Source organism: Cryptotermes secundus, unplaced genomic scaffold, assembly GCF_002891405.2.
Source record: "Cryptotermes secundus unplaced genomic scaffold, Csec_1.0 scaffold191, whole genome shotgun sequence".
Taxonomy (NCBI): Eukaryota; Metazoa; Arthropoda; class Insecta; order Blattodea; family Kalotermitidae; genus Cryptotermes; species Cryptotermes secundus.
This window is the reverse complement of record NW_019718272.1, coordinates 1,264,820-1,291,556: the sequence shown is the minus strand read 5'-3', so window position 1 is coordinate 1,291,556 and position 26,737 is coordinate 1,264,820. Positions and strand designations below refer to the sequence as shown.

The window sequence follows — 26,737 nt, the reverse complement described above, 5'->3', positions numbered from 1 at the left end:
AAGAGACATGAAGTGATAGGAGGTTGCAGCAAACTGCTTTATTAGGACCATCATAAATTGTACACTTCACAAAGTATAATTAGTATGATCAAGTCAAGGAGGTTGAGATGGCCAGGGCACATATTATAGCACGCATGAGGAGGAGAAGAGTGTATGTAAGATTTCGGTGGGAACGCCAGAAGGATAGAGGCCTCTAGGAAGACCTAAGCGTAGGTTGGAGGATGGTATTAAAGCGAATCTTAGAGAGAAAGGGTGGGGTGGTATGGACTGGATCGTTCTGGTTCAGGATAGGGACCAGTGGAGGGCTCTTATGAAGAGACCTTCGGGTTCCATGGGAAATTCTTCAATGGCTGAGCGACTGGTGGCTTCTCAAGAGGGGATCAGCTCCATTGATTTAGATGGATGTATGGATTGATTGATTAATTGATTGACGGACGAATGGAAGGATGGCCCAATAACCGAAGTTTCGGAACAGCTAACAGTCTGTTACGCATGTTTTCTATTACAGGACAGTGGTGATTTTAATTTCGATTATTTAATGATTTTATAACTTTTTTATTGCTAGTGGGGTGGGACTAAGTCCCTTGTACTGCGGACACTTCTGGCCTATTGTGCCAGCCCAAGATTATAGGTGAGGGTGATTATGGAACAGTTGGTGGAATGAAGATTGGAAGGGGAAACCGAAGTACTCGGAGGAAACCTTCCCCAGCGCCACTTTATCCACCACAAATCCCACTTGACCAGACCTTGGATCGAACCCGGGCCGCTGCGGTGGGAAGCCAGCAACTAACCGCTTGAGCTATGGCGCGGCCTATTTTATATAACTAAGGATGTAACGAATACAGTCGTGGCCAAGTTTTCGATTTTGGTTTCTTGAAAGGACAGTGCACGAATAGGCTGATCATCGCAAGCAGGGATTAGGATGTTGCTTAAAAAAGTAGGGTTTGTGCTTTAGTGACGTTGGAAATATGGGAACTTGTAGATCTGGGCGCGGCTCCGTATCGTATGTAGATTGTGCTGCAGTAATCAATTAGAATGCCTTACCTTCTAATCTATATTATCGCTTAGTTACGAGAGTGCATTCCTGGCGTGAGATTATCCAGCATCAGAATTAATATAATCTGTTTGAAAGGTAGCTAAGCATGCTTCGAGGACTATTTCTGGTACTCCTAGTATGCAGTACATTTTGAGAAGGAATGAGAGCGCCTTGTTTGATAAGAAGAATGTCAGCATTCCGCATCTTAGTTGTGCCTCCCCATGAGCGCTCAGTATTTTCTTAGTAACAATGTTGTAACATGTAGGCGTTTCGAAGAACCGAACTGGCAAACACATTGCCACAGAGACACAGACCATCGCTGGATGTTTAACACGTGTCCATGTATACGAAAATGGAAAGGTGTAGACTTGTGAAGACTAAACCGTCGCTGCGGAATCAACAAATATTTCCGCAGCAACGAATAAGCACACAATAATAGAGGAACTGTTGGAAGTGGTGATCTCTGTTCGGTCCTTCCCGATGTTATATAGGGAGGACACTTGGGAACAATTCAGAATCCCGTGTGGAGGCGGTTTCGAATACCTCCACCGTAGCCCTGCGAGTCGAAGGAGGCGGCGAAAAGGTAAGTCTCATATCTGAGACAGTGGGACTCGGTCCCGAGATTGACTGCGCTGAGGGGGGCCTGCAGAAATTGTAAACGACACCCGATCTTTCGTCAGAGAGAGCGCCTCACATCAACAAACCTGCAATTGTCTGACAGTAATAAAATTCTGGTCGTAAGCCTCAGATGGGTGCTTTATTCCAAGATAGACTGACCGATTGAGCTTCGGTCTTAACCTCAGACTCAGACTCAGTCGTACATGAGGAGTCGCATTAGATAGGAGAACTAAGAAAGAATTCACTCATAAGTTATTCTTCATTCGAAATATATTCGTGAAGCAGAATTGAGTGATTCATAAATGAGAACCAAGTCAGACGCAGGAGAAGGACTAGAAGAGAAGACATTCGTAGTCCAGCAGATTGGAGCGAGTCGTAGGCAGTCATTAATTATTAGCTGTTGTAATTAGTTGTGAATGTAATGGAAGTGCCAATATATCGAACCATCCCGTCCAGAACCCGTTACTATTGGTCACGGAACCCCAAACATGTGACAGGAGCGCTTCCGATCCATAAACGTAAGATTCCGGGTTAGAATCTCGGTCCAGAGGTTTGCTGTCGTTGCTGAAGTTTTTCGTCGTTTTCCTCTGTCTTTCCATACAAATGTGGAAATGTCTGGAGTCTCCGAAACATTGTGTTTTAAATAAATAGCAGGAATATGGGTAATGCCCAAAAACACAAAAATGTCTTAATATACAATCATCACGAACTTTTGGATCTTAATTATATTGGTGACAGCCAAGGTCATCTGTAATTACATTTCTGCCGCCAGCGATGGGAAGTGCCCCACCACAAGATTCTTATGACGAACTCGTATGATAATGGCGATTAGCCCTCCATATAAACGTGGAATTTCGTGAATTCTTGTATATCCCTGCCAGTGGACTGCTTAAGAAATGCACTACACTGGGGAAGGATTTTTTTATTGCTAGCGGGGTGGGACTAAGTCCCTTGTACTGTGGCCACTTCTGGCCAATTGTACCAGCCCCAGATAATAGTTGAGGGTGATTGTGGAGCAATTAGTGGAATGAAGATTGGCAGGGGAAACCGAAGTACTCGGAGAAAACCTGCTCCAGCGCCACTTTGGCCATCACAAATCCCACTTGACCTGACCCGGGATCGAACCCGGGCCGCCTTGGTGGGAAGCCAGCGACTCACCGTTTGAGCTATGGTGTGGCCTTGGGGAAGGAAATTACTTCCGTTATTATTTTGTAATTTGTCCTGGTGGCGTTATTTAGATACCAAAGCGTCTTGTTTTCTTTACGAATGTAGTGGAATGACTACGTGCTTTTATGTGCGCACACTGACGTCTACCTCTACCTCTGTACCATTGCTGCTGTATTGCTCACTTATAGCGCTACTCTTTATTTACCATTATGAGTGTTCGAAACTCCATTCTGAAAAGTAATTTCCTTCGAACGGGCTTCATTGTCTGTTGGTCTGCTCTGGGTTTTTGCTAGGTTAGGAAAATATAGAACTATCCTGTCATATTTTACAAGTCTGTTTAATGGACAAACGTTGGCTGAACGCTCTAACGCAATAATCTCCTCCCGTTTTCCTGTTATAACTTAAAAACGTCGAAGGCAATAAAGTGTGCTCAGAGGCAGATGAGAGGAACATGCCATGGTGTACACGTGCATTGCAATTGATTCACTGGTAAATTCAGTTCTGATGGGTCTCTTCAAGATGTAGATTATTTCGGCTTAATATGAAACGCCTGAAACAAGTGATGGATAAGTTACGTACTCTGAAACCTGGTATAGTAAACTACCCATAATGATGTAAATAGTCATCATTTTATATTTCTACGGATTTTATACAGAATATAGGCTGTTCATATCTGTCAGCTCGGTCATCTGCAGGTTTCATCTCGAAAACTGTTCAGCGTATTTCAGTGAAATTTGGTATTTGTAATCTGCACGTAAAGCTGGGCGAAAAATTGTACTCTAGGGTTACGCCAAAACCCTTCAAAGGTCCCGCCAATTCAATGTAATCCGGAGTTTTCGCAAAAAAAAAAAGTAGCACACAAATGTAAAAGTAAAAGGTCCTCAAACTCCAGTTTTTCATCCAGTTACGGGAGAAACGTGTTACTTCTGATCCAGATGGCTACGCTATATGAGCCGAACTGGGCCACGGACCACTGGGTTTGTATCCACTCGAGTTATGCGTATCTGCCTGTAGTTTTCGTGTTGTCTTTTCTAAGTAGAAGCTTTGGCCGCGCCATAGCTCAAGCGGTTAGTCGCTGGGTTCCCATCGCGGCGGCCCGGGTTCGATCCCGGGGTCTGGTGAAGTGAAATTTGTGGTGGACAAAGTGGCGCTGGGGCAGGTTTTCTCCGAGTACTTTGGTTTCCCCTGCCAATCTTAATTCCACCAATTGCTTCACAATCACCCTTCACCTATCATCTGGGGCTGGTAAAGTAGGCCAGAAATGACCCCAGTAAAGGGACTTAGTCCCACCCTACTAGCAATAAAAAAAAGTACAATTTTACGGCTGACGGGTGCTACTGCTAGTCTGGTAATGGGGCTACAGGAAAACTATGGTTAGAGTCCATGTGTGAAATTGAACTGCAGCTCCGATAAGATGAAAAATACTGAATGTATTCCCCTAGGACTGAGTTACTGGCAAGAAGACAGATGTACACCAGAGGATTACGGATATACGTGTATGCCACACGATGTTGAAAGACAATATTCTTGAACAATTTTGCTGTCTTATCGCACACTCTGTGGCGAGTCCTTCGTTTCGTCATTGCTTGGGTGAACATTGCCAAGAGCTGTATCAGACACAGTAAATCGGCGTAATTTGTTCGTGAGCCCTTGTGTTATGAATCTTCACGCTTTACAGTTTAACGCTGTGTCCTACCTTCCCTCCCACACACCACACGCAGCTTAAACTTAACGTCCAGAACCACCTGAAAAGAAGCAGTAGTTGAAAGGTGCACTGCCCGTGGCTTGACACGAATAAAATGATCCGTAATTCCGCCGTTTGTCTACGTTTACTATTTTCATGTAGCTCCTGACTTCCCTTCTGGATTATATTAATCCTTTTGGAGAGTAATATATCAACCGTTATCTCCAGCATCCACATACCTGGCTTGTGCTCTTTAGGGACGACAGTTTTATGTTTTTAAGGCTAAAAGCGCCCAAGAGCTGTCATACATGAGTATGGCGAAACTTATTTTCTATCCGTGCCATTGACATATACAACTGGGAACCGGGGGTAAGGAAGAGGAGACGGGGCCCCTGACTAACTAGTGGGACCTGGAGGATCTGAAAATGGCAACTTTTCCGGGACAGGATGTGGTTTCCCATTCTCGTTCTTCGTGGCCCGTTTTTCCCACCTCCCCCTATTTTAAAGATTGAGGCGGTATATTCCTTCGCAACGTTGGTACCCACCTACCAGACTACACGGTATCATAACCTAGTATATCGCAGTATGAATAGTCGTCATGGCATCGTGTGTTCCATTTATGTCAGGGTTACTGCGCTGCAGTTGCTTCAGACAAATGGAGCCGGACGAAAGGTATTACTTGGTCCAAACATGCGAATCTCTAACTCAGGACTTAACGTTACATCTGTTGGGAAAAACCGAACGAAAACTTTGGATTGTGGGTAATTAGGTGTTTGTTGCGAACCGAGAATTTCCAAGATTTGCGTTGTGACTTATTTTAATGTAATGTCTCGGCAGCTGTGTGGACATTCAAGTGTTCTGACACTTCCTGGCAATGTATCTGTACGGTTCTTTCGTTGGACATTGGCCGCTTTTTCAATTTCTTAATCGTATACTCAATCGGTAGGACTCCTTGAACGGGGGATCGGCCAGTCGCAAGGCCGCTATCTGCACACAGAATAAACGAACACAGACATCCATGCCTCAAGTGGAATTCGAACCCACGATCCCAGCGTTCGAGCGAGCGAATGCGTTAGACCGCGCGGCCACTGTGACCTGTTCCTGTCAGTATAACCAAACCTACATAGCCACTACACACAACACAGAGAATAAGCTCTTAAGCTAGGAACACACACAGCGACATCGGTCGTACGACGTCCGTACGGTTCATGCCGCATCAAGTAGTAGAATGTAAAGTGTAGTCTTAGCTTTCATACGTGACGACATGCGACATCTACCGTACGGCAGTCGGAGAGCAAAGAAATGTGTTTGGTCGCTCTAGTGTGAAAAAGAGGTCCTACGACATTTTTCCATACGACAGATGTGGCTGTGTGTTCCTAGCCGAATCATCCGTAAGCTGTATTGGGAAGGACACTGGTTGTTTTGTGGCAGTTCATTATTAACAAAATTAATGTCTTCCATTGCGAAACTGTTTATGGTGGCAGTAAATTGTTTTCATAGAAATTTAGTTCTCATAGGCATAAGGACACGGTCCTTGTGTAAGTTGTACTGAATGGGTATGGAACGTAGTTTTATAATCTGAGGGACGGGCATGACGTAATACTGCTTGAAGCAGTGTGCTCAGGTAAACACTGGTATCTGCATCTAAGAAGTATGAATGAGGCGGATATTGAGAATAAAACTTAATGCGGGACGTTATGATTTGTGCAGACTGATGAATAAGTGAACGTAAATTTTTGTGTGTGGGAACCATTTGTAGAAGTGGCGACTTGGCAGGCATAGAAGAATATGGGTGGATAAAACTGACATGAATTTTTGGGAAATAAGGTTTGAAGGTGCGAGGTGGATGGTATCGGTTCAGAATCGTTTCCATTGGTCAGTATCTGTTGGTGGCGTTGAACATTTGGGTTTTTACTGGTATGTTTTGGTTTTTATTGTGCTGTAATTACCATTCTTATTTTTGTGTACCGGGAAGTTATTTTCACATACGACAGACAGAACGGTGAGGAGTTGTCCTTACAAATGAAGAATGTTTTTAAAGAAATGTTTCAGTAAAGTTAATGCCTGTACACTTTGTTTTCAAGGAAACGTAATCAAATTTAATAAATCTCGTGTGTATATATATATCAACGTGTATAAAAAGAAGTCACAAACAATAAGAATATGGGGTATTTGTGGCGCTACACAAAGTAGGAAGGAAGTACACACAAAAAAAGATTTCATGTTTTAACGCTGCTTTGAAAGATTATCTCAAAGTATAACTGTTTCAAAGCAAAATAGCTTGTTTTATTTATATCTATCATTGGCTTATTTAACAATACTTCCAATTGCTCAAATTATGTAGCAACTTACGGTGGTAGGCTTAGTGATTAATGAAGCAGAAATAATGCCTTTTGGTATTGAGCTGTTTGGTCATAAAAATGACAGATTTCTTTCGAGGAAAGTTGCGTTTGAAAAGTTGATTAATTTAATATCATGCCTCTTCATGAATTACAGTTAACACAGTTTTTTGTGCCGCTATTCTCATCATAATGTATAGAGTTTGTATTTTTGTACATTCGTAAAGGAACGTTATTTTTCTGTTTCTTGTATGTCATTACCTTCACTCCAGACTCCGAATAATGCACGAAAGAAATTGGAACTGTCCCGAAGGAAGAGATTTATATAACAGCGGATCTTTGTCGAATTTACACGTTTTGATACCGAGTTATGCTGAAATAAGTTCCTCTATTGAAAGCGGACGACGCGAGTACAGTATAAATTCACAACGTGTTTTAGGGATATGCATTAAACCTAAACGTGGAAGTGGTCAAAGTTGGACGATTGAGATGGCTAGGTCACATTTTTAGAATGCATGAGCAGAACCCATTAGGATGTTAACCCTGCAGGAACATACGTACTCGAAGAGTGGGCAGACCTACTGTCACGTGGCTGGATTCAGTAGAATATTTGAATACAATGGGAGTTCGAAATTTGAGACGAAAGTCACAGGATCGGGGCCAGTGGCGANCATCTATAATCATCCAAATAAATAAGGGCTCAGAATGATCAGCGTCATAGTAGTAGTAGTAGTAGTAGTAGTAGTAGTAGTAGTAGTAGTAGTAGTAGTAGTAGTAGTAGTAGTAGTAGTAGTAGTAGTATAAGAGGAGAAGTGGGCAGTTTTATTATCTTGGGGCCGGATGCTTAATTTCAAAGAGATCTCACGAGAAAATGTTTAAAATTTAAAATATTTATTGTTACCTTCAACGCAACAATTCTTTAAGAGGTATACGAGTACAAATGAATGTTAATATTAAAGTCATAAATCTTAAAGACAAGACATGTTTCGACCCTTATTGGGTCATCATCAGGTGTCAGTGTTAAGGTGATGAACTTGTACACAATATGGATCCATATTATNAGTACTGACTCTGATTATCAATATATTTGGAACAAAATGACATGTAGTTACAATTCTTGCGCGGTAGTGTAGTGTAATGTTTCCTCAACGGATGGCGAAGGTCACATGAGTCACGTGAGTGTCGTGCCGTGTGCGCGCTGCGAGCAGAAGACAGCAGCAGCAATGGCCCAAAGTTTGTTCTTTGAGCAACTGACGAGGCGCAGTTCAAAATGAACGGTACTGTTAACCGCGACAATCGTGTGTATTGGGCTCCTGTAAATCCATACGTTCACGTGGGCAAGGAAGTGAATCTACCGGGTGTTAGTGTGTGGTGTGGTCTGTCATCGCGCGGTTTGATTGGTCCTTTCTTCTTTGAAGGTGCCGTAACTGGTCAGGTGTATCTCGATATGCTTCAGACATCGATTTTCCCTGCCATCCGAGAGCTGTTTGGAGATGAGAGATTTTACGTACAACAAGATGGAGCTCCACCTCATTACCATCGAGATATCAGGGCGTACTTGGATGACACTCTACCTGGACGATGGATAGGTCGAAGAGGTGCTATTGAGTACCCACCGCAGTCTCCAGACCTAACACCTCTCGACTTCTACCTATGGGAAGCCTTGAAGGATGAAGTTTATCGACAAAAGCCAGCTACACTGAACGCGCTACGAGAAACCATCGAAGCGTCGTGTGCAGCCATCACACCGAACACACTGACAGCCGTAGTTCGCTCAGCAGTTCGGCGGCATCGACGCTGTTTAGCCGCTTATGGTGGTCACTTCGAACACTTCTCTCTCTCCGCGCAAGAATTGTAACTACATGTGATTTTGTTCCAAAGATATTGACTCTCAAAGAGTGAGTACATATTTTTGAACTCCTCTGTATATATAGCTTCTCAAGTACTTTGGTCGTTCTAGTTTAGCTCTTAGTGGATTATGTATGTATCTTCTCATCAGAATGTCTTCTTTTGTTTGATCGGGTTGTAAGGGCGATGTGGTAGTGCTGTTGCAGAGTCTTTATCGTCATAAGGCACGAAGTATTCTTGTCCTGAAGCTGGTTCTGTGACTATCCAGACAAATACAGCACCTTAACCCTAACCCAGACCTGACGATGACCCAATAAGGATCGAAATATGTGACTTTAATGTTAACATTCATTTGTATACCTCTTAAAGAATTGCTGTGTTGACGGAAACAATAAATATTTTATGTACACAACAGGATGCAACACACAACAATGTCTAAAATTGTTAATATCTGTCGGTTATTCGCTCAGACTAAACATACTTTTAACCTGCAGACATAAGAAAGCAGTTTAAAATAATCCTGTATATATTTTGAATTAATTTTAGGTACACCAATACGAAAATTATTGCAGTTAAAAGCTAAAATTGTGTTTAATTCACAATTGAAATAATGCGTACTTTAAAGAGATGTATTGTAGCAAACATAAAGAAATCGCCCCTAAACGAAACTACCTTGAAATAAATCCATTAAAGAATATTCCATTGGAACTATGAATTCAGTAATCTTTTTCATACACAAATCCAAATATAGTTAATTGAGTAGCGCATACCTGTACAAGGGCCCCCAGAACTTGCATTATTCTCAAAATATCATTGTCTGTAGTCTGTCATTAAAGTTAAGCTAAGGAATTGGAGGAGCGACACTTAATGTATATATATTTTCAGTTTCTGATATAGAGGCATACTCGTAATCCGGGGAATGTAGAGGAAGATGAAGATATAAGTTAGAGCGAACGACTGACGAGGACAGCAATAACGAAATGCGATGATGTTCTGGGGCTGTGGCTGAACCAGTATTCACAAGGTGAAGGTTAGCCATAGTTGAGAAAGTGTGCCGTCTCTTTCTAGTGGGGGGTGTAAGACGCCTTGGGAAAATCGATACATGCACACCGACGGTGGTAGTGGTGGTGGCATGTTTCGTCGGCCCTCTTCCGTCGTCTTCTCTTCCGTCTTCCTTGCCGAGAGTATTTTGTGTCGCATCTTCTCCTGCGCATTCGCGTGGCAGCAGAGATTCATCTGTGTTCCAGTGTTTCATGTCCTGTCATATTGAAACGAAGTTCGGCTGCAAGTCACGAAACCGTGAATGGGAGTGAATTTGTTACGGAGAAAGTATAAGATGCCTTGGCCTTAGACTGGAGAATGTAGGGTTAAGTTTGTATGTGTGTGGGCTGTCTGTAATCCTTTTGCGGGATGTATTTGATGAGAATGAACGGGTTTGTCATCGGATTCAACCAGAGGGAGTCAGTAATAATAAATTGCACCTCATTAAATACCTCTGCAGGATAGAATAAGGAAGATGGAGAGAAGCCATTTTGCTAGCATGTAATTTTGTTTTCTATGGGTTTTTGTTTTGGGGGGTGCAGAATGGAGGAGTAAACAAGAAAAGGAAAACATGGCGCATGGATGTTGGGTAATGTGACGTCACTATGGCAATAGTAGGAGAGGGAGAAGTGTCGCGTAGTGGGGATCGTGAGAAGGAGGGGTGGAGAATATCCACGGTAACGATCGCAAGTGCCGATGTTGCTGCATGTGCCAATGTCAGGGCCCTGGGACTTCCCCTAGCCCCTCCATTCTCTGTCGCCCCCACACCCACCCTTTGGCTTTAAATTTTGCTCGCCTGCTTTTGCTGGCTGGCACGTAAAGCTGACGCCCCCGCATGTTCCTGTCCGACCATTCTACATCCTCTCTCCAAGCAGAGTTCTCTCATACGCTTGCAGCATTTTCTTTCTCTGTCTGCTCCCCCTCCACCAGGATCTCCCGTCTCTGTCAGATCACATTGCTGTAGCTGCTGCACCAGTCTGGACCAGCCTCTCGCGTCAGTCGGTCGCGGGCGGGCTACTGTCTCATCCCATCCACCCTCTCCGAACCTCAGAGTGTGCCCGACTGGTTAAGCAGGGTCGTCGGTTACACTTGTTGAGCCTAGACCTTGCGGAAGGTGGGTTACGAAGCCCGAGGTACAATGAGTGGGGTGGGATTTTTGGCCGCTGTGAAGACTTTCACACCATCTGCACGGAGACGTCGGCGTAGCGAGAAACAGCTTCAGAGACTCGAACTTCCCGGGACGGAACCGTCAGTGGGACAACAAGCGCCTCAGCCTGATGTTGTGCCGGCCTGGGATACCGCACCACCGATTACGCCACCTGCCGCTTTCCTGCCAGCCAATCATAAGAAGAACAAACCTTCCTCTGCAGTTGTTGTCGCTTCAGGTAAGGTTGGGCGAAACGCTGGTTGTCCCTTCTTCATTCGACATCCTGTGCCTAGGTAATGTTCTGTTTGCATTTGTTTAATGACGCTCTCGGTAGCTGAGACGGTATGGCGTCGAATTAAAGGATGTTTATTGGGTAATTAATTGGAAATGAAGGAAAGGATCGTGTCCTAATTTGAAGTACCATTACTATCCCCTCATTTGCCTGGAGGGACTGAGGAAAACCATAAAAACAGCCCTATGTAATGGATGGTATATTGTATTGTATTCTGTGTATAGCCCCATCCAACGATGAGTTGAAATTATTCAGTAAATGTTTTCATCGATTTAATTGTACTTTCTTGCTACTGAATGTAAATAACGTTTGATGAGGATAGCTGCACAACTGACCGCTTCGCAAGAATGACTCAGCTCCAAGAAGTTAGTTAGTTAAGGAACTTTGAAGCCTGTTTTACACGCGTATGATACTTTCGCTTTACTTGGAACCTGGTGTAGTTTCCATAAAAGCCAATAAAATTGATCGCGACACCGTATCCAGTACATTGGAGTGGCAGCAAGTACCATGTTCTCATTTGACCCTGTGGAACATATTGCCTGTGTTCTTGATGACAGGTAGTGATATGGTTGGCCAGCTTTTCTTATAAATATGTGTCATGAGAAGCATACAGCAGCGTTTTCTCCGACTGCAGTGAGGGTATGGTTCCGTTTCGTACTCCAAAAAGCTTGATTGACTTTTCTCTGTATAATATCGTTGTTTTTTATATATTCAAACCAAAAGTGATCTGGATTGTAGGCCTATATTTTGCTGAATTCTTACATTTAGGCTTGAAGAAATGAATTTGACGAGCAGACGGAACGTTTTGGGCGGTTAGTAAGTAGAACTTATTGTTAAAACCGGTGTAACTACAGATTTAAATTCTTCAACGTTACCTTCAAATATGATGGAAGGCACGAAATGAGTCATATATTATTTTCTAACTTGCAACGCATGGTTCGTGGAACTTTTAAGTCACGTTAAACAGTAAAGATATTAATTTTCGCGGCCAAGTATCTACTGATATATATGTAGCGAAGATCATGCGACATATTTTCAAGTATGGTTTGTCTGAGGGACTGAGCACGAACATTATTAACATTCACCAGTGTCTTTAACTGGCGTATCAGATTCTTTCCGGTTCCTGTCAAAGCATAGATGTACGTGTCTAATTTGTTGTCATTAGGGAGAGGAAAATGATACTGTGGTATTGTATTAAATACGTTCTGGATCGTAGAGGAAACAAACCTTATTGTGAAATTTAACAGTCATGTGGTTGCACACAAAGAAATGTGGCGAAAGCTGGCCAGATATGTTTGCGGAAGACAGGTGTTATATTGGCTGAATTCCAAGTTGCTGTTGCTTTGCTTTCGTAGTCGTCTCTTATTTTATTTATTCTCAGTTTATTTGACGACGCTTTTAGTACCGTAGCGCTGATTATGTGACATCGAATGATAGGATGAATAATTAATTGGAATGGGCGTGGACGTAGTCATGGTCTGATGTAAGGTGCTGTATCGGAGTCATTTATTCATTCATCAGTAATCTGTCAAGACGACAGGCCCACAGTCTCTTCCAAAACAGTTCCTCCATTTAATGCGATCTAGAGCTTTCTCCTTCAAATGACAGTATCCTCTTCTGTCCCCAAGGTCATCCAGCATCTTCTTGCGTCTTCTTCCTCGTCTTCTTGTTACTTCTATCCGCCCCTCTATCGTTCCTTCGATAACTTCTTTTAGAAGGCAGTTTCTGCGTAAAACATGACCAATCCAATTAGCCTTCCGTTTTCTTATTTCGTGTAGGATATTCCTCTGCTCACTGACTCTAATTAACACTTCTTCATTTCTCACATAATCGGTCCAACTGATCTTCTCCATCCTTCTCCAACACCACATTTCGAAACTTTCCAGATGTTTCTGATCTACTTCCCTAAGTGTCCAAGTTTCAGCCCCATACAGAGCTATGCTCCAAATGTAGCATTTCACTAGTTTCTTCCTCAAATTTAAGTCCAATTTGCTGGTAAAAAGATTCTTCTTCTTGCTAAATGCAGCTTTTGCCATGGCAATCCTGGATTTAATTTCACAAGTACACCTTCCATCATCTGTTAACAAGCTACCCAAATATTTAAAACATTTCACATTCTCCACTTGTTTTTGGTCTATCTTTATTGTGACTGGGGTTGGTTGTCTCGAAATTTTCATTACTTTTGTTTTCTCCACATTCATTTCCATGCCATAGCACCTTCCAATTTCAATTAGTCTATCAATCATGCCCTGTAGCACAGTTTCTTCCTTAGCCATTAACACAAGGTCATCTGCATATTTCACAGTTTGAATAATTTGCCCTACTAATTTGAAGTCTCCAAGCCCATCCAGAGCTTCTTTGATAAGGCATTCGCTGTACAAGTTGAACATAATTGGTGATCTGAAATCCTCAATTAGGATAGAAGGTCTTCGGACCGAGTTTTATACATGAGATCTCCCGAGTACGAAGCAGGGAAATTATTTTTTTCTTTCTCGTTTCTTTGGGGCGGGGTGAGTCTGAGTCCACTTGGTACGTCGGCTACTAACTGGCCTGTTGTACCAGCTCCGGATGACAGATGATGAACGTAGAATAGTCGGTGGAATGAGAATTGGCAGTCGGAGAAAAGCTGCCCCAGTGCCGGTTTGCCCACCACAAATCCCACATGACCTGATCTTTGCTCGAACTCGGGCCGCCGCGGTGGGAAGCCGGCGACTAACCATCTGAGCTATGGCACGGCCTTGAAGTAGCGGTGTTAACCAGTGAACGCGTCTCGGATATTTGTTTTGACTGCTCATAACCCCCCCCCAAAAAAAAAAAATATTCCAAACCATCTGATACTACTAACCACCATCTGCTGGAACTACTGTAATTGATGGATGCTGACACATATACGAGTAGTTTCTTTTTTGTGGCATTTTGTAATATTTCATATCGATCGTCACTGCCCTACAATATATACTCTTGTATTGGTTCCGTAAGGGATTCGAGGTTGCATTATAGACTAGTAAGTTGAGTGAGTGTACCTAGTGGAGATCGTATGCAAGGATGGTTGGTTGATTGGATGTTTGTGTATCACCGAAAATTACTGTCGTAATTTTCTTTTGTATCAGGGACAGATGAAACTGAAGTTGGTGTCGTTTTATGCTTCGTCTAGTATACAAGTATGAGTGTTGTCACTGAAGGCATTAAGGATTCGGCGAAATGCAGCCATTATTTCAGGACGATAGACCTGAGCGAGTATAATAGTGGAGGGGCTCGTTCAGAATGGTAGCCAAAGTCAGAACGCGTGATTGACGAACAAATTATTCGGACGCAAACTGTTTCTGTTTACGCTTCATTGTTATGTCGGATTTTAGGTCTGTTAAAAAAAAATTGCCATTTCACTGTTAATGCAGACCAATTCCGAACGCTTTCTATGAGTTGCAGATGTGAAGAAATTTGCGTGAATTGGTTGTAAATAAACTGTGTATTATGTAAGAGATTTCTTAGAATCGTTTCTGAACTGTTCTTTGACACGTGAAGTAGAACGAACTTTCTTTTCCCGTGTTTATGGGCGGTCACACACACAGACACATATAACTTTATTCCTTTAACATTTGCTGGATTTAAATAGGCATACAGACAATATAAGTAACAGTGCACGGAAGAGGAACGCGCAAAAGGACTAAGATACATAACGTTTTGCGTTATAACCCGCGGAGTTACAAGACACTGGACTACACGATCCAGAAATGAATAAGAACTGTTGAGTTAGTATTGATGGAACAGACCCTGGAACTAAACGTTGAAAGACGAGTATATCATTATAATCACACTCCTGACACTGTGAAAGTAGAATCTGGAGAAACATTGAAGAAAGCAGGCTTCTGGGATGTGGCACCGCGTAGATGTGGTGTTAACCGACTTTTCGGAGGAACGTATCGCCTCCACTGGTTCTCAAGGTCTTTTCGCTTGCGGATTTCTTATTTTTCCTTCTACCCTGAAGATGGAGGCGATACGTTCCTCCGAAACGTCGGTTAACACCACATCTACACGGTGCCACATCCCAGAAGACTGCTTTCTTCATAGTCACCGCCGTGAAAACCTCAAATCTTACATAGAGAAACATTATTCGTTTAAATGTACGGAACAATTCTTCCGAATATTTTATTAGGCGCATGATCCTTTCTTATGTCGTGTCATTTTGTTGAAAATCATTGAATACACGAAGACTGTTTAACATAAGATTAAATGTAGTATTACAGTGTAGAAGTTGTAGTCAAGGTGGTTTGAGCGTTTTTGTCACAAGAATGTCATTAAGTTTGTTCAATAGACCGTACGCTTAAGATAATTAATAGCTGGTGTGATTATCATAGCGATGGTGATCTTTTGCATTCCATCTCAAGGCCTCGACATACACAAGATTTTTAAGATAGTGAAAGTAATTGTTTTTCGTTTCTTAAAGCCATCATCATATTGGTTTGGATCTGGCGTTTCATTCCGTGATGGTGCCTTTCTGCTTCTTTTCAATGATTTCATGGACTCTTCTTCTTGATAGAACTGAAATTAAGCACAAGTTGTCGATCGGTTTAATTGTTTCGTATGTTAGGCTTAGACTATGAAATGCAAATGTTTGGACTCTTTATCATGACAACTTTGTGTGATAACGACGGCATTTACTGTTCCTGTCGTCACGGTGAGTATGGACTTAATTAAGATCAGTAGATGACCCGAAAGCACTGTCATGCAGCTCAGAGAGCTCCGTCAAAACGTGTGGAGTTCAATTTTTATCCCTACCTGAAAGCGATACTTGCCAATCTGAGAAACCCCTGGAGACCAGCCTGTTTGTTGTCATCTATGTCACTAGTCCTTGAAAATGATAGTAGCTCTTCTATAAAATAATTCGATAACCATAAGCAGATTGTTCGGCACCGAAGTGGTTGTATTTAATGCTTGTCTCCTGCTTCATCAAGTTGCTAACGGTTCTAATTATTGCCTAACGGTAAGGCAGTATCGGGTGTTGATGGCCTTGAAAGTCGTGTCTCCTGGTCTTGTTACTTTACACATCAGAGACATACGGTAATTAATATGGAATTGTGACTTTGCTACTAGCATATGCGTATTTTTCGACGAAATAAAACGTCGAATGGCGTGTTCTAATATATGAAGACTGAAATCCGAATCGTCTTAATACTCTTCACATGCTGGTCATATCCTCTGCAGCGAGAGGAGGGCCCAACAGTTCAGTTCGTCTTGTATAGTCTGACTGCGGTTAGCTGAGGTTTTGTATCAGATTTTATAAAGTCGTGGATATTACGATAGATGTTTTGAAGACCGTCTCTGTGGTCTAGTGGTCACAGTTCCTGGCTACAGATCCACAGGTCCCTGGTTCAATTCCCAGCGCTACCAGATTTTCTGAGAAGTAATGGGTCTGGAACGGGGTCCACTCAGCCTCGTGAGGATATTTAAGGAGCAATTTGAAGGAAATAGCGGCTCCGGTCTAGAAAACCGAGATTAAAGTCCGTGGGGATCCGTTGTGCTGACCACGTGACACCCTCTATCTGCAGAAGTGGGCACTAACTTCGCCGAAAAGCGGCGGTCGCTCGGTCGGTATAGTTCGCTTGCGGACTACAGGCCACGAAGTTTTTTTTTGTGCGGCCTAAAGGTGTGTACATTGTGTAAATTGTTTACTGATACCCTCAGCATCATTAGTCACACTAGAAACACTTGATTCTTCCCAAGAACTGTGTGGATAGGGTAATATGACTGACTCCGAGGAAATGGGCCCTTCTTGAGAAGCTACTTCAAGATATTAATATCATTTCGTTACCGTGTTCAGAAGATTGGTACCTAGCTGAAGCCAGATGTAACCGGAACACATCCTCCACTCCTGTGGAGTGGACGGGGCTAATCCTGGCATCTGAATGCCTATTCTCTTTCCATTGCATTCTCCTTAAGTGGAATAGACACACGGCAAGGATAGTTTTCTTAGTGTACTGAGACAGTCCCTTGGTTGCAGTGACGGTCTGTAGTGACAACTCACCTCCAGTAGTGCTGCGCACAGCGCATGTGCTTTCGTAGCGCAGTTCTGAGACTCGTGGACAGTTTCAGCTTGACCTTACCATTGTGCTTCGTTAGTCATGATGGAACTGTATGAGGTTACAAGAGAAGATTTGATTACTTGGTTTGATGAACTAGACTTCAAACGAAGAGCCTACTTAGAGGCTTCGTTTAGTTTGTGGCATCACGAAGTGGTCGCCTCACTGACTGATCATCATGAAGTAATGAGGCATTGATGCGAAGCTGCTCTCTGACTGGAGCAGTTCAGTTTGGAGGCCGCCTTCACTTTCATTGGGAGTAGGTGGTCGTGGTTTACGGATCCGTAAAATTATAACTCAGGCAACCTCCAAAGGAGTAGACCTGGCCTCGCTTTTCCAGATTATTTTGAGAAAGAAATAAAAGTATCCTTATGAGATTAGTCTGTATGTATCCGGTCTAGAAAATCGAAATTATCGGCCGTGGGGATTCGTTGCGCAGACCACGCGACACCCTCTATCCGTTAAAGTTGGCACTAACTACGCTGACAAGCGGCGGTCGCTCGGTCGGTATAGTTGGCTTGCTGACCAAAACCACAGAGCTTTTTTTGTTTGTTTTGTGTCTGTATGTGACACCCCCACAACTTTCGAACACATGAACCAATGTTTATGAAGCTTGGCATGTATATCATGCCACCTGTGGCCATATCAACTGAGTACTTCATTAGTCTGTCCCATCGGTACTACTAATACTGCAGCTTCTGAAATTGTTTACGTATAAATTGAATGCCTGAACCGATCATTATGAATCTTGATATATGTATATCATGCCACTTGAGGCCATCTCAACGGCTTGCTTCATAAATCCATCCCATCAGTAATACTTACAGTACAGTCTATCCATTTGTTCGGGTAATGATCTTAATATTACCGTATTGACGCATGTATAGGCCGCACATTTTTTGGCAAAAATTCAAGAGCAAAAACGAAGTGCGGCTTATATTCGAAATATTCGAAATCACACTTCATTAAAAAAAAATTATATTCATAATTAGTAATACAGGGTGTAATGCTCCTGAAATAATATTCCAAGAAAATTATTTTTTCTATAATTTCTGTCTGAAAATTGTGCTGCGGCCTATACACGCACGCGGCCTATACGTGCGTAAATACGGTACTTGAATGCCAAAACCGATCCTCTTGGAACTTGGTATGTGTATCATCCCACCTGAGGTCGTCTCAACAGCATACTCCATAAATCCCTCTCCTTAATGATACCAACACTACAGCATGAAATTGTTGAGATAATAACCTTAATATTACCCAAATGCATGAGTAATGAAATATCATGCCACCTGAACAGCACACTTCATAAATCCATCCTTTAGGAACCTGAAATGCATGCCAGTGGCATTTAATACTTTTTGGGTATTTTGATAAGTCCAAAGAGCTCCTCTTATATTTGCTGCGTTCATCCGTCAATTGTTACTCATGAAACAGCTCAAGAAACGCTGAACTGTTATTGTTGATATAACCCATTGTGGCTAAACAAGGACAAACGGACAGTTTACGTGATGACCTGGATACGTTTCTACATCTCTCTCGAGCGTGACTAGCTAATTATTTATCGGAGCGAAAAATGTTTCGAATAAACGCTGTAGATAGAAATTAGACACATTTACATTCCAAGCATATTTTCTGTGTGTCGTACGGTTTTGAGGTAATTGAAAAAAAAATGTTCAAACGCGCTGGAGTGGTAACCCGAACACTCCCGAAGATTATCGAATGGTCAGCATTGGTATTCCGAATAAACGCGGAGAATAACGAAACCTCTTATTTTCGATAATAATTAAACCAAATTTCCTCTCATATAAATTTATATGCCTGCATGCGTAAGTTTAATTAAGATAAGTTAATCGTGCTACCGAAGTCTCATGGTCAGTATACTACGGGCTTCACATCTCGGCTTCGATTCCCGGTAGTACAACATTTCCATGTTTTCCACAGCACCCAGTCCGGTTCTGGGGTCCACGTAGCCTCCTATGCAATGTGTGCCGTCGGCTCTGTGCCCAGGGGCAAAGCGGCAAGGCCGTGAAGCTGACCACTTCCCTAGATCTAGTGCCGAAGTCAAGAATTGTGGAGCTATACCTCCACTCCATTTGCGTTTTCATGGCAGGCCGCTTAATTAGTTAAAGACACGGACAACTTTTACATTTTTTATTTAAATCACTGGGTTTCCAGCCACTTCTTTCTGCTGTGAAAGAAAGAACAGGGTTTTGTGTTAACCTAATGCTACATTTCATAATCCATCGCTCTCTCAGACTGGTGTATCGCTAACGCTGTATACTTGTGTGCGCGAGGTACACGGCTCGAATCTCGACCGGCTATCTTCCATGTCGGTATGCGTTCGTGGTTTCCGCCTGGGTATCCAGTCGAATACTGAATAGTGCCTTCAAACAGGCCACGACTGCAAACAAATCATTACCCCTTCTCCATATATATATCACATCATTGGACATTTCGTAACCTCTGTGTTTGAAAATTGGCCGTTACATAAACTGTCCAGTGTATAATTTTTCTGAAAAAGAACAGTTACCATAACGTTACCCAGTTCATTATGATGTAATTAACTTCCCAGAACTGTAACGAGATTCTCTTTGAAGTTCTAACAGCAAATCTGAATATAATATTAGTGTAGCGGCATTTCTCGGAGCCTGGGGGTAGCTGAGACAGTAGGGTCCCGTACAGTATTATATTTCGCTCATTCATACCCCACACCCTCTTGTTTCAACCAGACGCCAAGCCTGAGCACACCCACAGGTCCGCTGTCGTTAATGTAAATTGCAAGAATAGTTTCTACTTATTTTATGCGAGTCACCGCTTCTTGATAAGGCAGAAGTTTTAATGAACATTATTAGAGGGCTTGCATGATGTAATGGCAGTAAGAGATTAGAAATGAATGTGAACATTGGAATTCAAAACTCAGTAGAGTTTAGAAAAGGTAAAGCTATCCCTGTAACTGGCCGTGGAGGCTCATAGGGTTTTGTGAGACGCCGCAGATGGCGGTGAGGTCAGCCTTACGCGCCGGTCGCCCATTACCCCCAGGAATATCCCTGGTACTCGTTTCTGTTAGGGGCTGAGTCGACCCCAGAAGCTTGATGCGGCTGGGAGGATTAGATCAATTGACAAATCCAGTGACCTAATCGAGAATCGAACCCGAGACCTTCTGGCTTGTAGCATAATGCCTCGACGAACTGTGCTACCGCGTGTCCCATTAAAACTCAGTATGAAGCAGAAGTAAGGAATGAACTACAGCTTGGGCTGCCTGAAGGCTGAGGTTCGGAGCCTGGTTTCGGCAAAGCGTGACCTCACCTCCATAGTACCTGCGCCGCTGAGCGTTCCCCTATGGCATAGCTAGCCTAGCCCACAGCTTGTTCCCGCAGCACAGTGCTTGGGCTTTCACTTTCACCGGCAGTAGTGCCAGACGTCGGAAAGCATAAACTCCGTCACCAGCCACTGTTAACATATTGACAAGTTGACGCATTTAAATTTTAAAATAGGAATGTTAGTAAGAAGTAAAGATTTTGTGCTATGTTTTTTTCTTCACATAGGCTCTTATTGACAGTAATAAGAATTCGGATTTTTAGTTAATGACTGCATGTTATAAACGCTGTCAGTATGACATTCATTCGCTATTTGATACACTTGGTTAAGGTCCTTTTCACAAATGAGATTGCTCCAATAAAAGGCGGCTCATGTTGGTTATCGTTAAGTTGTGCAATCGAACTTTAGACAGTGCGTTTTCAGAATTAAAAATAAAATATATGTTTCTTAAAGCAAGCTTTTAAAGTCCCAGCGTTTGGAGCAGTTCTAATCTCAAGAAAATATGTTTTGAATGAATCGATCAGTTCCATAAAGTTTCTCCTTCTGAAGCCTTTCAACTCGAACCCATGACACTTGAGAAAATGGACTTAATTATGCGACTTAAAGAGATCCTGATGAGTATAAATCTCTGTATGTTCGACTGAACGCCGAGAAACGACGGTCGCTCGCTAGGCAGGCCACGGAGTTTTCGTTTTGTTTCCTTTGTGTTCAACTAAATACTGCAGATGTTTGTAAGTAATTAATTTGTATACGTCTATGACTTTCCTTCCAAAGAAAATTAGATGTGGTATAAATCCGTACTATAAATTTTCGAGAAATTAGATGTAGTATAAATCCTTACAGCCGGTCACGGTAGCCGAGCGGTATAAGGCATGTACTCTCTTCACTCGCTTGGAAACCGGGATCGTGGGTTCAAATCCCACTAGGGCATGGATGTTTAGTTTGTGTGTGTGCGTTTTTCTGTGTTTGTATACAGGTAGATGCCTTGCGACGAGCTGATCACCCGCCCAAGGAGTCCTACCGCATGTGTAAGATCTAGAAAAACCGAGGTGAACGGACTTCATGGAGGTAGGCCTAGGCCCGCTGGGGCTGTAGTGCCAAGGAAAAAAAATCCGTACATTTAACTCTTATAGTGTTTTTGCATTACGCCGATTCGTCTGTTGCCTCTGGAGGAAAGTGCTTTAAACTATCTTTGCAGGCGTCTGGACTCGAGTCAAACTCCAACTCATGTCACTTAGAAGTCAGTTTGAAGTAGCTTCGTCATCTCCATGCATTCATGCATTTGATGTCATATAGGTGGCTAAATGTTATGAAATGAATATTTTGCAGAAGTAAGGGCGACAGTTTTGACACAACAGCCCTCTTAGAACAGTGCTTTTTATGTTTCATCCTTGTTGTTAAGTGCAATTTAAGATCACAGAATATTTGTGTAACAGTGTCACGTATACTCTGTCAAGTCGATGTCTATTTTCTTCTCCTTGAGCTGTGTTGGCTTCTTTCCCATAACCATTGAGGAACTATGAAAGGGAACAACATTGGATAGTTTAAGCGATATTTACGTTGCTGAAGGGTCTGTGAGCGAACCTCGTATGCACTTCCACGAGGTTGGTAGGTGAATGGTACACTTACATCTGGTTTGTAGGAAGTGCCAGTGAATCCAATCATTCGAACTAGAAACCGTTATTTTCGTCACGCGTACCCCCTTACACGTGACAGTATCCTGGCAACGGATTTATTACAGTCTCACTGTATGCAGCACACATATAGTCTTCTTTTCACATGCTAAGTCTTCTCTTCATAGGCTGACTTTCAACTGGCAACGAACTGTCGCGAACTACAACTGGACTGAAGTGAACTGATATTGTTGGCTTCTCATTATACAGACTCGGGCCGGACCATTTCACAGAAAACATCCGTTGTCTAGCAATGGATATATGCGAATCACATAGAAAAGACCTCTTGCAATACTGGTTCTATTGTTGCGTGCACATATTTCGGTCTTTGCCTAGAAATTGGTCTACTCTATTGTTGGTTATTTTTTGCAGGTTTGTTTGCCGAGGCGTTCCCTAGCAGTGTGTCTGCATGTCACAGTATTACAATTCTTGTGTAACTAGTGCAACTGAGTCGGTTGTGCAGTCTTTGTATGCCTTTTTTAAGTGCTGCCCTTCATTGCTTTATTTCGTTGTTCAGGAAATTTAATGTCAGTATAGCAGCCTTTAAAATACCTTTCCTGGACATTTCTCATCTTCTGGATATTCAGTATGGCATGTTTCGCAGTACTACGTCTGTTCCCTACAAAACTGCGAACAAACCATATCAGTCTCGCCTTTCTAGGATGGCAACTTCTTCTGTCGCTTCGTGTGGCGTGTAGTTTCACCGTTATGTGCAAGGCGCAATAGGCTATCCCGAGTGAAATGAATCATGAGATGGTTCGCACAAGTTCGCACAGGGGTTTCACTTCTCCTGTTCCATTTCAAGGACAGGAACTAATCAGTATATCTCGTTTCAGCCCTTATCTAATACACCGCCCTTAGTTCCAAGCCGCATGTCCTTGATCTTTCTGTATCTCGTCAGACATTTCTCGCTTCTTTGCCCATTACATTTTATCTGTTTGGTATTAAGTACTACATATGTTGTAAAGACATGATTTGATTTTGCATTTCTAAGATCTCAGGTTATAAACATTAAAAGTAATTGCTGTATGTCTTGTAGTTTGTGCATTAATCCAGCAAAATATAATTGCTTAGTGTGATGTGCGTGACTTCTCGATCTGCCTGTATTAATCCCAAGAAGGCTAGCCTTCAGTGCCACGTTTCGAAAGTGGCTCTTACCATTATGAAGTGCAAGCTGATTTCCTCATCTGCCTTTCATTGTTTCTGTCTACAATGCAATCTGAATGGTTATTAGGTTACTTTTAGTTGAAAGGAAAAGCACGTTCATGTGGGCGTATGTCCACATAAATATTTCAGCCTTTGTTCAGATTTTGTTAAAACAACATTACATTGGAGCCTTTATCCTTCCAGTTTTTTTTCAATTGCGAAATTCTGAGGTGGGTACGACTTCAGCGACGTTAGTGCCACTTAATATACTATCCTTAAATATAGTGTGCGCTGAAAGATTTCATGCAGTAGTCATGTTTTTTCTTTTTTAAGATCAATCATACCTTCAGTTTTGTATGAGTCATTCTTCTTTTGTGTACTAAAACCCACGGCCATGCCTGACAGCTTTCAGTGTGACGAAATCTGTGTATTTATGCTATACATAACGTACTTGTGCTTTTAATGATTTATAAATTAATGCTGGCATTCTTACTGTGTTTGTGTTTGCGGGGGCGAAGGGGACATGGGTGAGTAGCATTGTTTAAAAAAAAAAGTAAGTATATTAGTTTCATTTCAGGAATTCTCATACGATATAGAAAAATCAAGTGAAGTAAATAGTGTTATATAAGTATACACTTTTTTTCCCTTGGCACTACAGCCCCAGTGGACCTAGGCCTACCTCCATAAACTTCTCCGTTCACTTCGGTTTTTCTAGTTCTTACACATTCGGTAGGACTCCTTGGGCGAGTGATCAGCTCGTCGCAAGGCCTCTACCTGTAGACAAACACAAAAAAACGCACACAAAAATCCATGCCCTGAGTGGGATTGGAACCCACGATCCCGGCTTCCGAGCGAGCGAAGACATTGCATGCCTTAGACCGCTCGGCTACTGTGACCGGCAAGTATACACTTAGTAGGACAGATATTTTCATACAGTGTGTTGATAAAACAATTCATTGCATGCCGAGCTCTTTCAAGCCTACTTTGAGGATGAAACTTGAAAAACTAAACTAAAAAAAAAGTATTCGGATCTGAGAGATATGCAGTAAGAAAGAGCGGAATCAACCAAGAAAGCTACCTCGAAATTAGTATGTACGGACCGGTCGCAGATCTCAGAGGAAGGTAACAAGAAGGACATACAAAATTTGGGCTGAGAAATCTTTTAGAAGTCAGTAGCGGAGAGAAGAAGGTGGAGTAAGAAAAGAAATGCAGGTTTCCGTAGTTCTGATTTGATTGAAGTGTCTCGTGATCGAATGGCTTTTCTGCCAGCCGTTTTCAATTTGTAGGTTTTAATACCAGCAAGTTCGCCAGGGAAATACTTGATTTTGTCTTACGTGCTCTCTTGCGTCTTCTCCATAATGTTAGATTCGGGTGAAGTACTGTTCTCCTAGCCTTAAAGATGTTTGGTTAGAGGGCACTGCGTTGTTGCTGTTGTGAAGTTAACGTTTAGGCGCTAGCGCAACTGCGTGATCGCTAGTAAAACGTTAAAGATAAGGCAATCCCTGTAACAGACCGTGGAGGTCCATTGGGTTGTGAGAGGTCGAGGCTGCCACATATTTTAGACAATCGGCTCAGAGATGACGCTAAGGTTGTCAACCTTACGCGCCGGCCGCCCTTTACCCCCAAGAATATTCCTGGTACTCATTTCTGTTAGAGGCTGAGTCGATCGAGGGCCATAGTGCTGCTGGAAGGATTAGACCAATTGAAAATAATCCGATGACCTCATCGGGACTTGAACCCGCGACTTTCCGGCTTGTAGAATAATGCGTCAACCAACTACGCTACCGAGTGCTCTGCGTGATCGCTAGTACAAAACTTAATTTCGACCTATTACGTACATGCATCACTGGTGTGATAGTGTAACCATGAAAATAATGTACTGTGTTCGTGAAGTCCTTAACGGAATCAACTGAAGAAATACGTGCAGTCATTCACTTCATATGTTTTGTCTGTTCATAGAAGGAACTACGTTAAAATTCAAAGTGTTGTTTTGTATAATGATAGTTGTAAAGATTGCTCGTCTCTCTTGCGCAAAATGAGGATTTAAGATATTTTTTTAACAGAATAAATGAACGGGTGATGGGAACTACATATCGAGTCTTTCTAGATTCATGGCGTAAGATACCGAGGTTGAATTGTGCTGGGCAAGTAACACGAACGAAAGTAGTAGTCAAGGAGTAGAAGTCTGTTAGAAACCCTGTGGATAGAGGAGAACTGGAGACCGAGACACGGATGGTAGGATGATATTAAAAGGTATCTTCTGAAAAGCTGGTCATAAGGAAGTGAACTTAATTGCACTTGTCAAGTAAGATAAGATATAGGCAGAAGGTTCCATAAAATGTTGGGAAATTCTTGAATAGCTGAGCATGTGGCTGCTTCTCAAGACGGTCTGAGTTCCATATGAGTTAGTCAACAATTCCATTGCGAATTTGTCCTTAAATATGAGATAAAAATCATGTGTATTGTTTACTAACTTGGCAATGCGAAATTAACTGCTATGCATGTGGTCGAGTAATATGCAATTTGAGGTCCACGTGCCTCCTTAGACGAATGTTTGCAGTTTAACGTTGTGAGTGTGAAGCCGTGCTCCGGCCTGTTTAAAAAGCTCAAGTTTTTTTGGCGTGGTGTGGCGTCTTCGCTGCTCGGACTAGCCTTGTACAATACCCTGGTGTCGCAAGGTTATCTTCCTTATGTCATTCGCGTGACTCAGCTTCAGCACTTCGCTTGAAACATCTCCTCCCTCGGGTTTGGCACGCTCCCAGATTTTCACAAGTGCCGGTATCTTACAACGAGGTCACAAATACCGGGGACCATTACGCTATGTGGAGTGGTTACAGTACAGTCGTGATTGTGTATTATGATTCATTGCAATTGGCAGCCAGCGGCAAGTGGGCAATGATGGAATGAGGCATGTCCCAGACTAATGCCGATTACCCAATTTAAAATGTCTTTAACGTCTAGACAGTTTATTTAAGCTGGTTACATTGTTACTTTTATTTATATTAAACTATGTATGTGTTTACTCTCCGAACACAGTGGCCGCGCGGTGTAAGACATGGATGGATGTCTGTGTGTGCGTTTATTCTGTGTTTGAGTTGTTCTGTGTGTAAGTAACGGCCTTGCGACTGGCTGATCCCCCGTCCAAGCAATCCTACCGACTGTGTAAAAGATCAGGAAACTGAAAAAGCAGTCAAAGTCCGAAGGGCTCTAGAGCTATAGAGAGAGAGAGAGAGTACATTCATCGAGCTGAGAATAAGGTACAGTAACGCGCTATGTGAACACTGTACGCGTAATAGTTAAATAAAACATAAAATCCAACTGAAATAATCACGCAGATTTAATTAAATG

At 42.5% G+C, this 26,737-nt stretch overlaps 1 protein-coding gene across 8 annotated transcripts in view; it reads left to right on the top strand.

Moving 5' to 3' along the window:
* The window catches only part of LOC111872804 (phosphatase and actin regulator 2), a 371,253-nt gene that overhangs the window by 298,394 nt on the left and 46,122 nt on the right, over nt 1-26,737 (top strand). Inside the window, exon 1 of one of the 8 annotated variants that reach the window (XM_023867600.2) lies at nt 10,688-11,118. The exons of the other annotated variants lie outside the window; for them this stretch is intronic. Coding sequence (XP_023723368.1) covers nt 10,872-11,118 — 247 coding nt within the window. The 5' untranslated portion in view covers nt 10,688-10,871. Of the gene's footprint in view, nt 1-10,687; nt 11,119-26,737 lie in introns of those variants that run through there. 8 annotated transcript variants of the gene reach the window in all.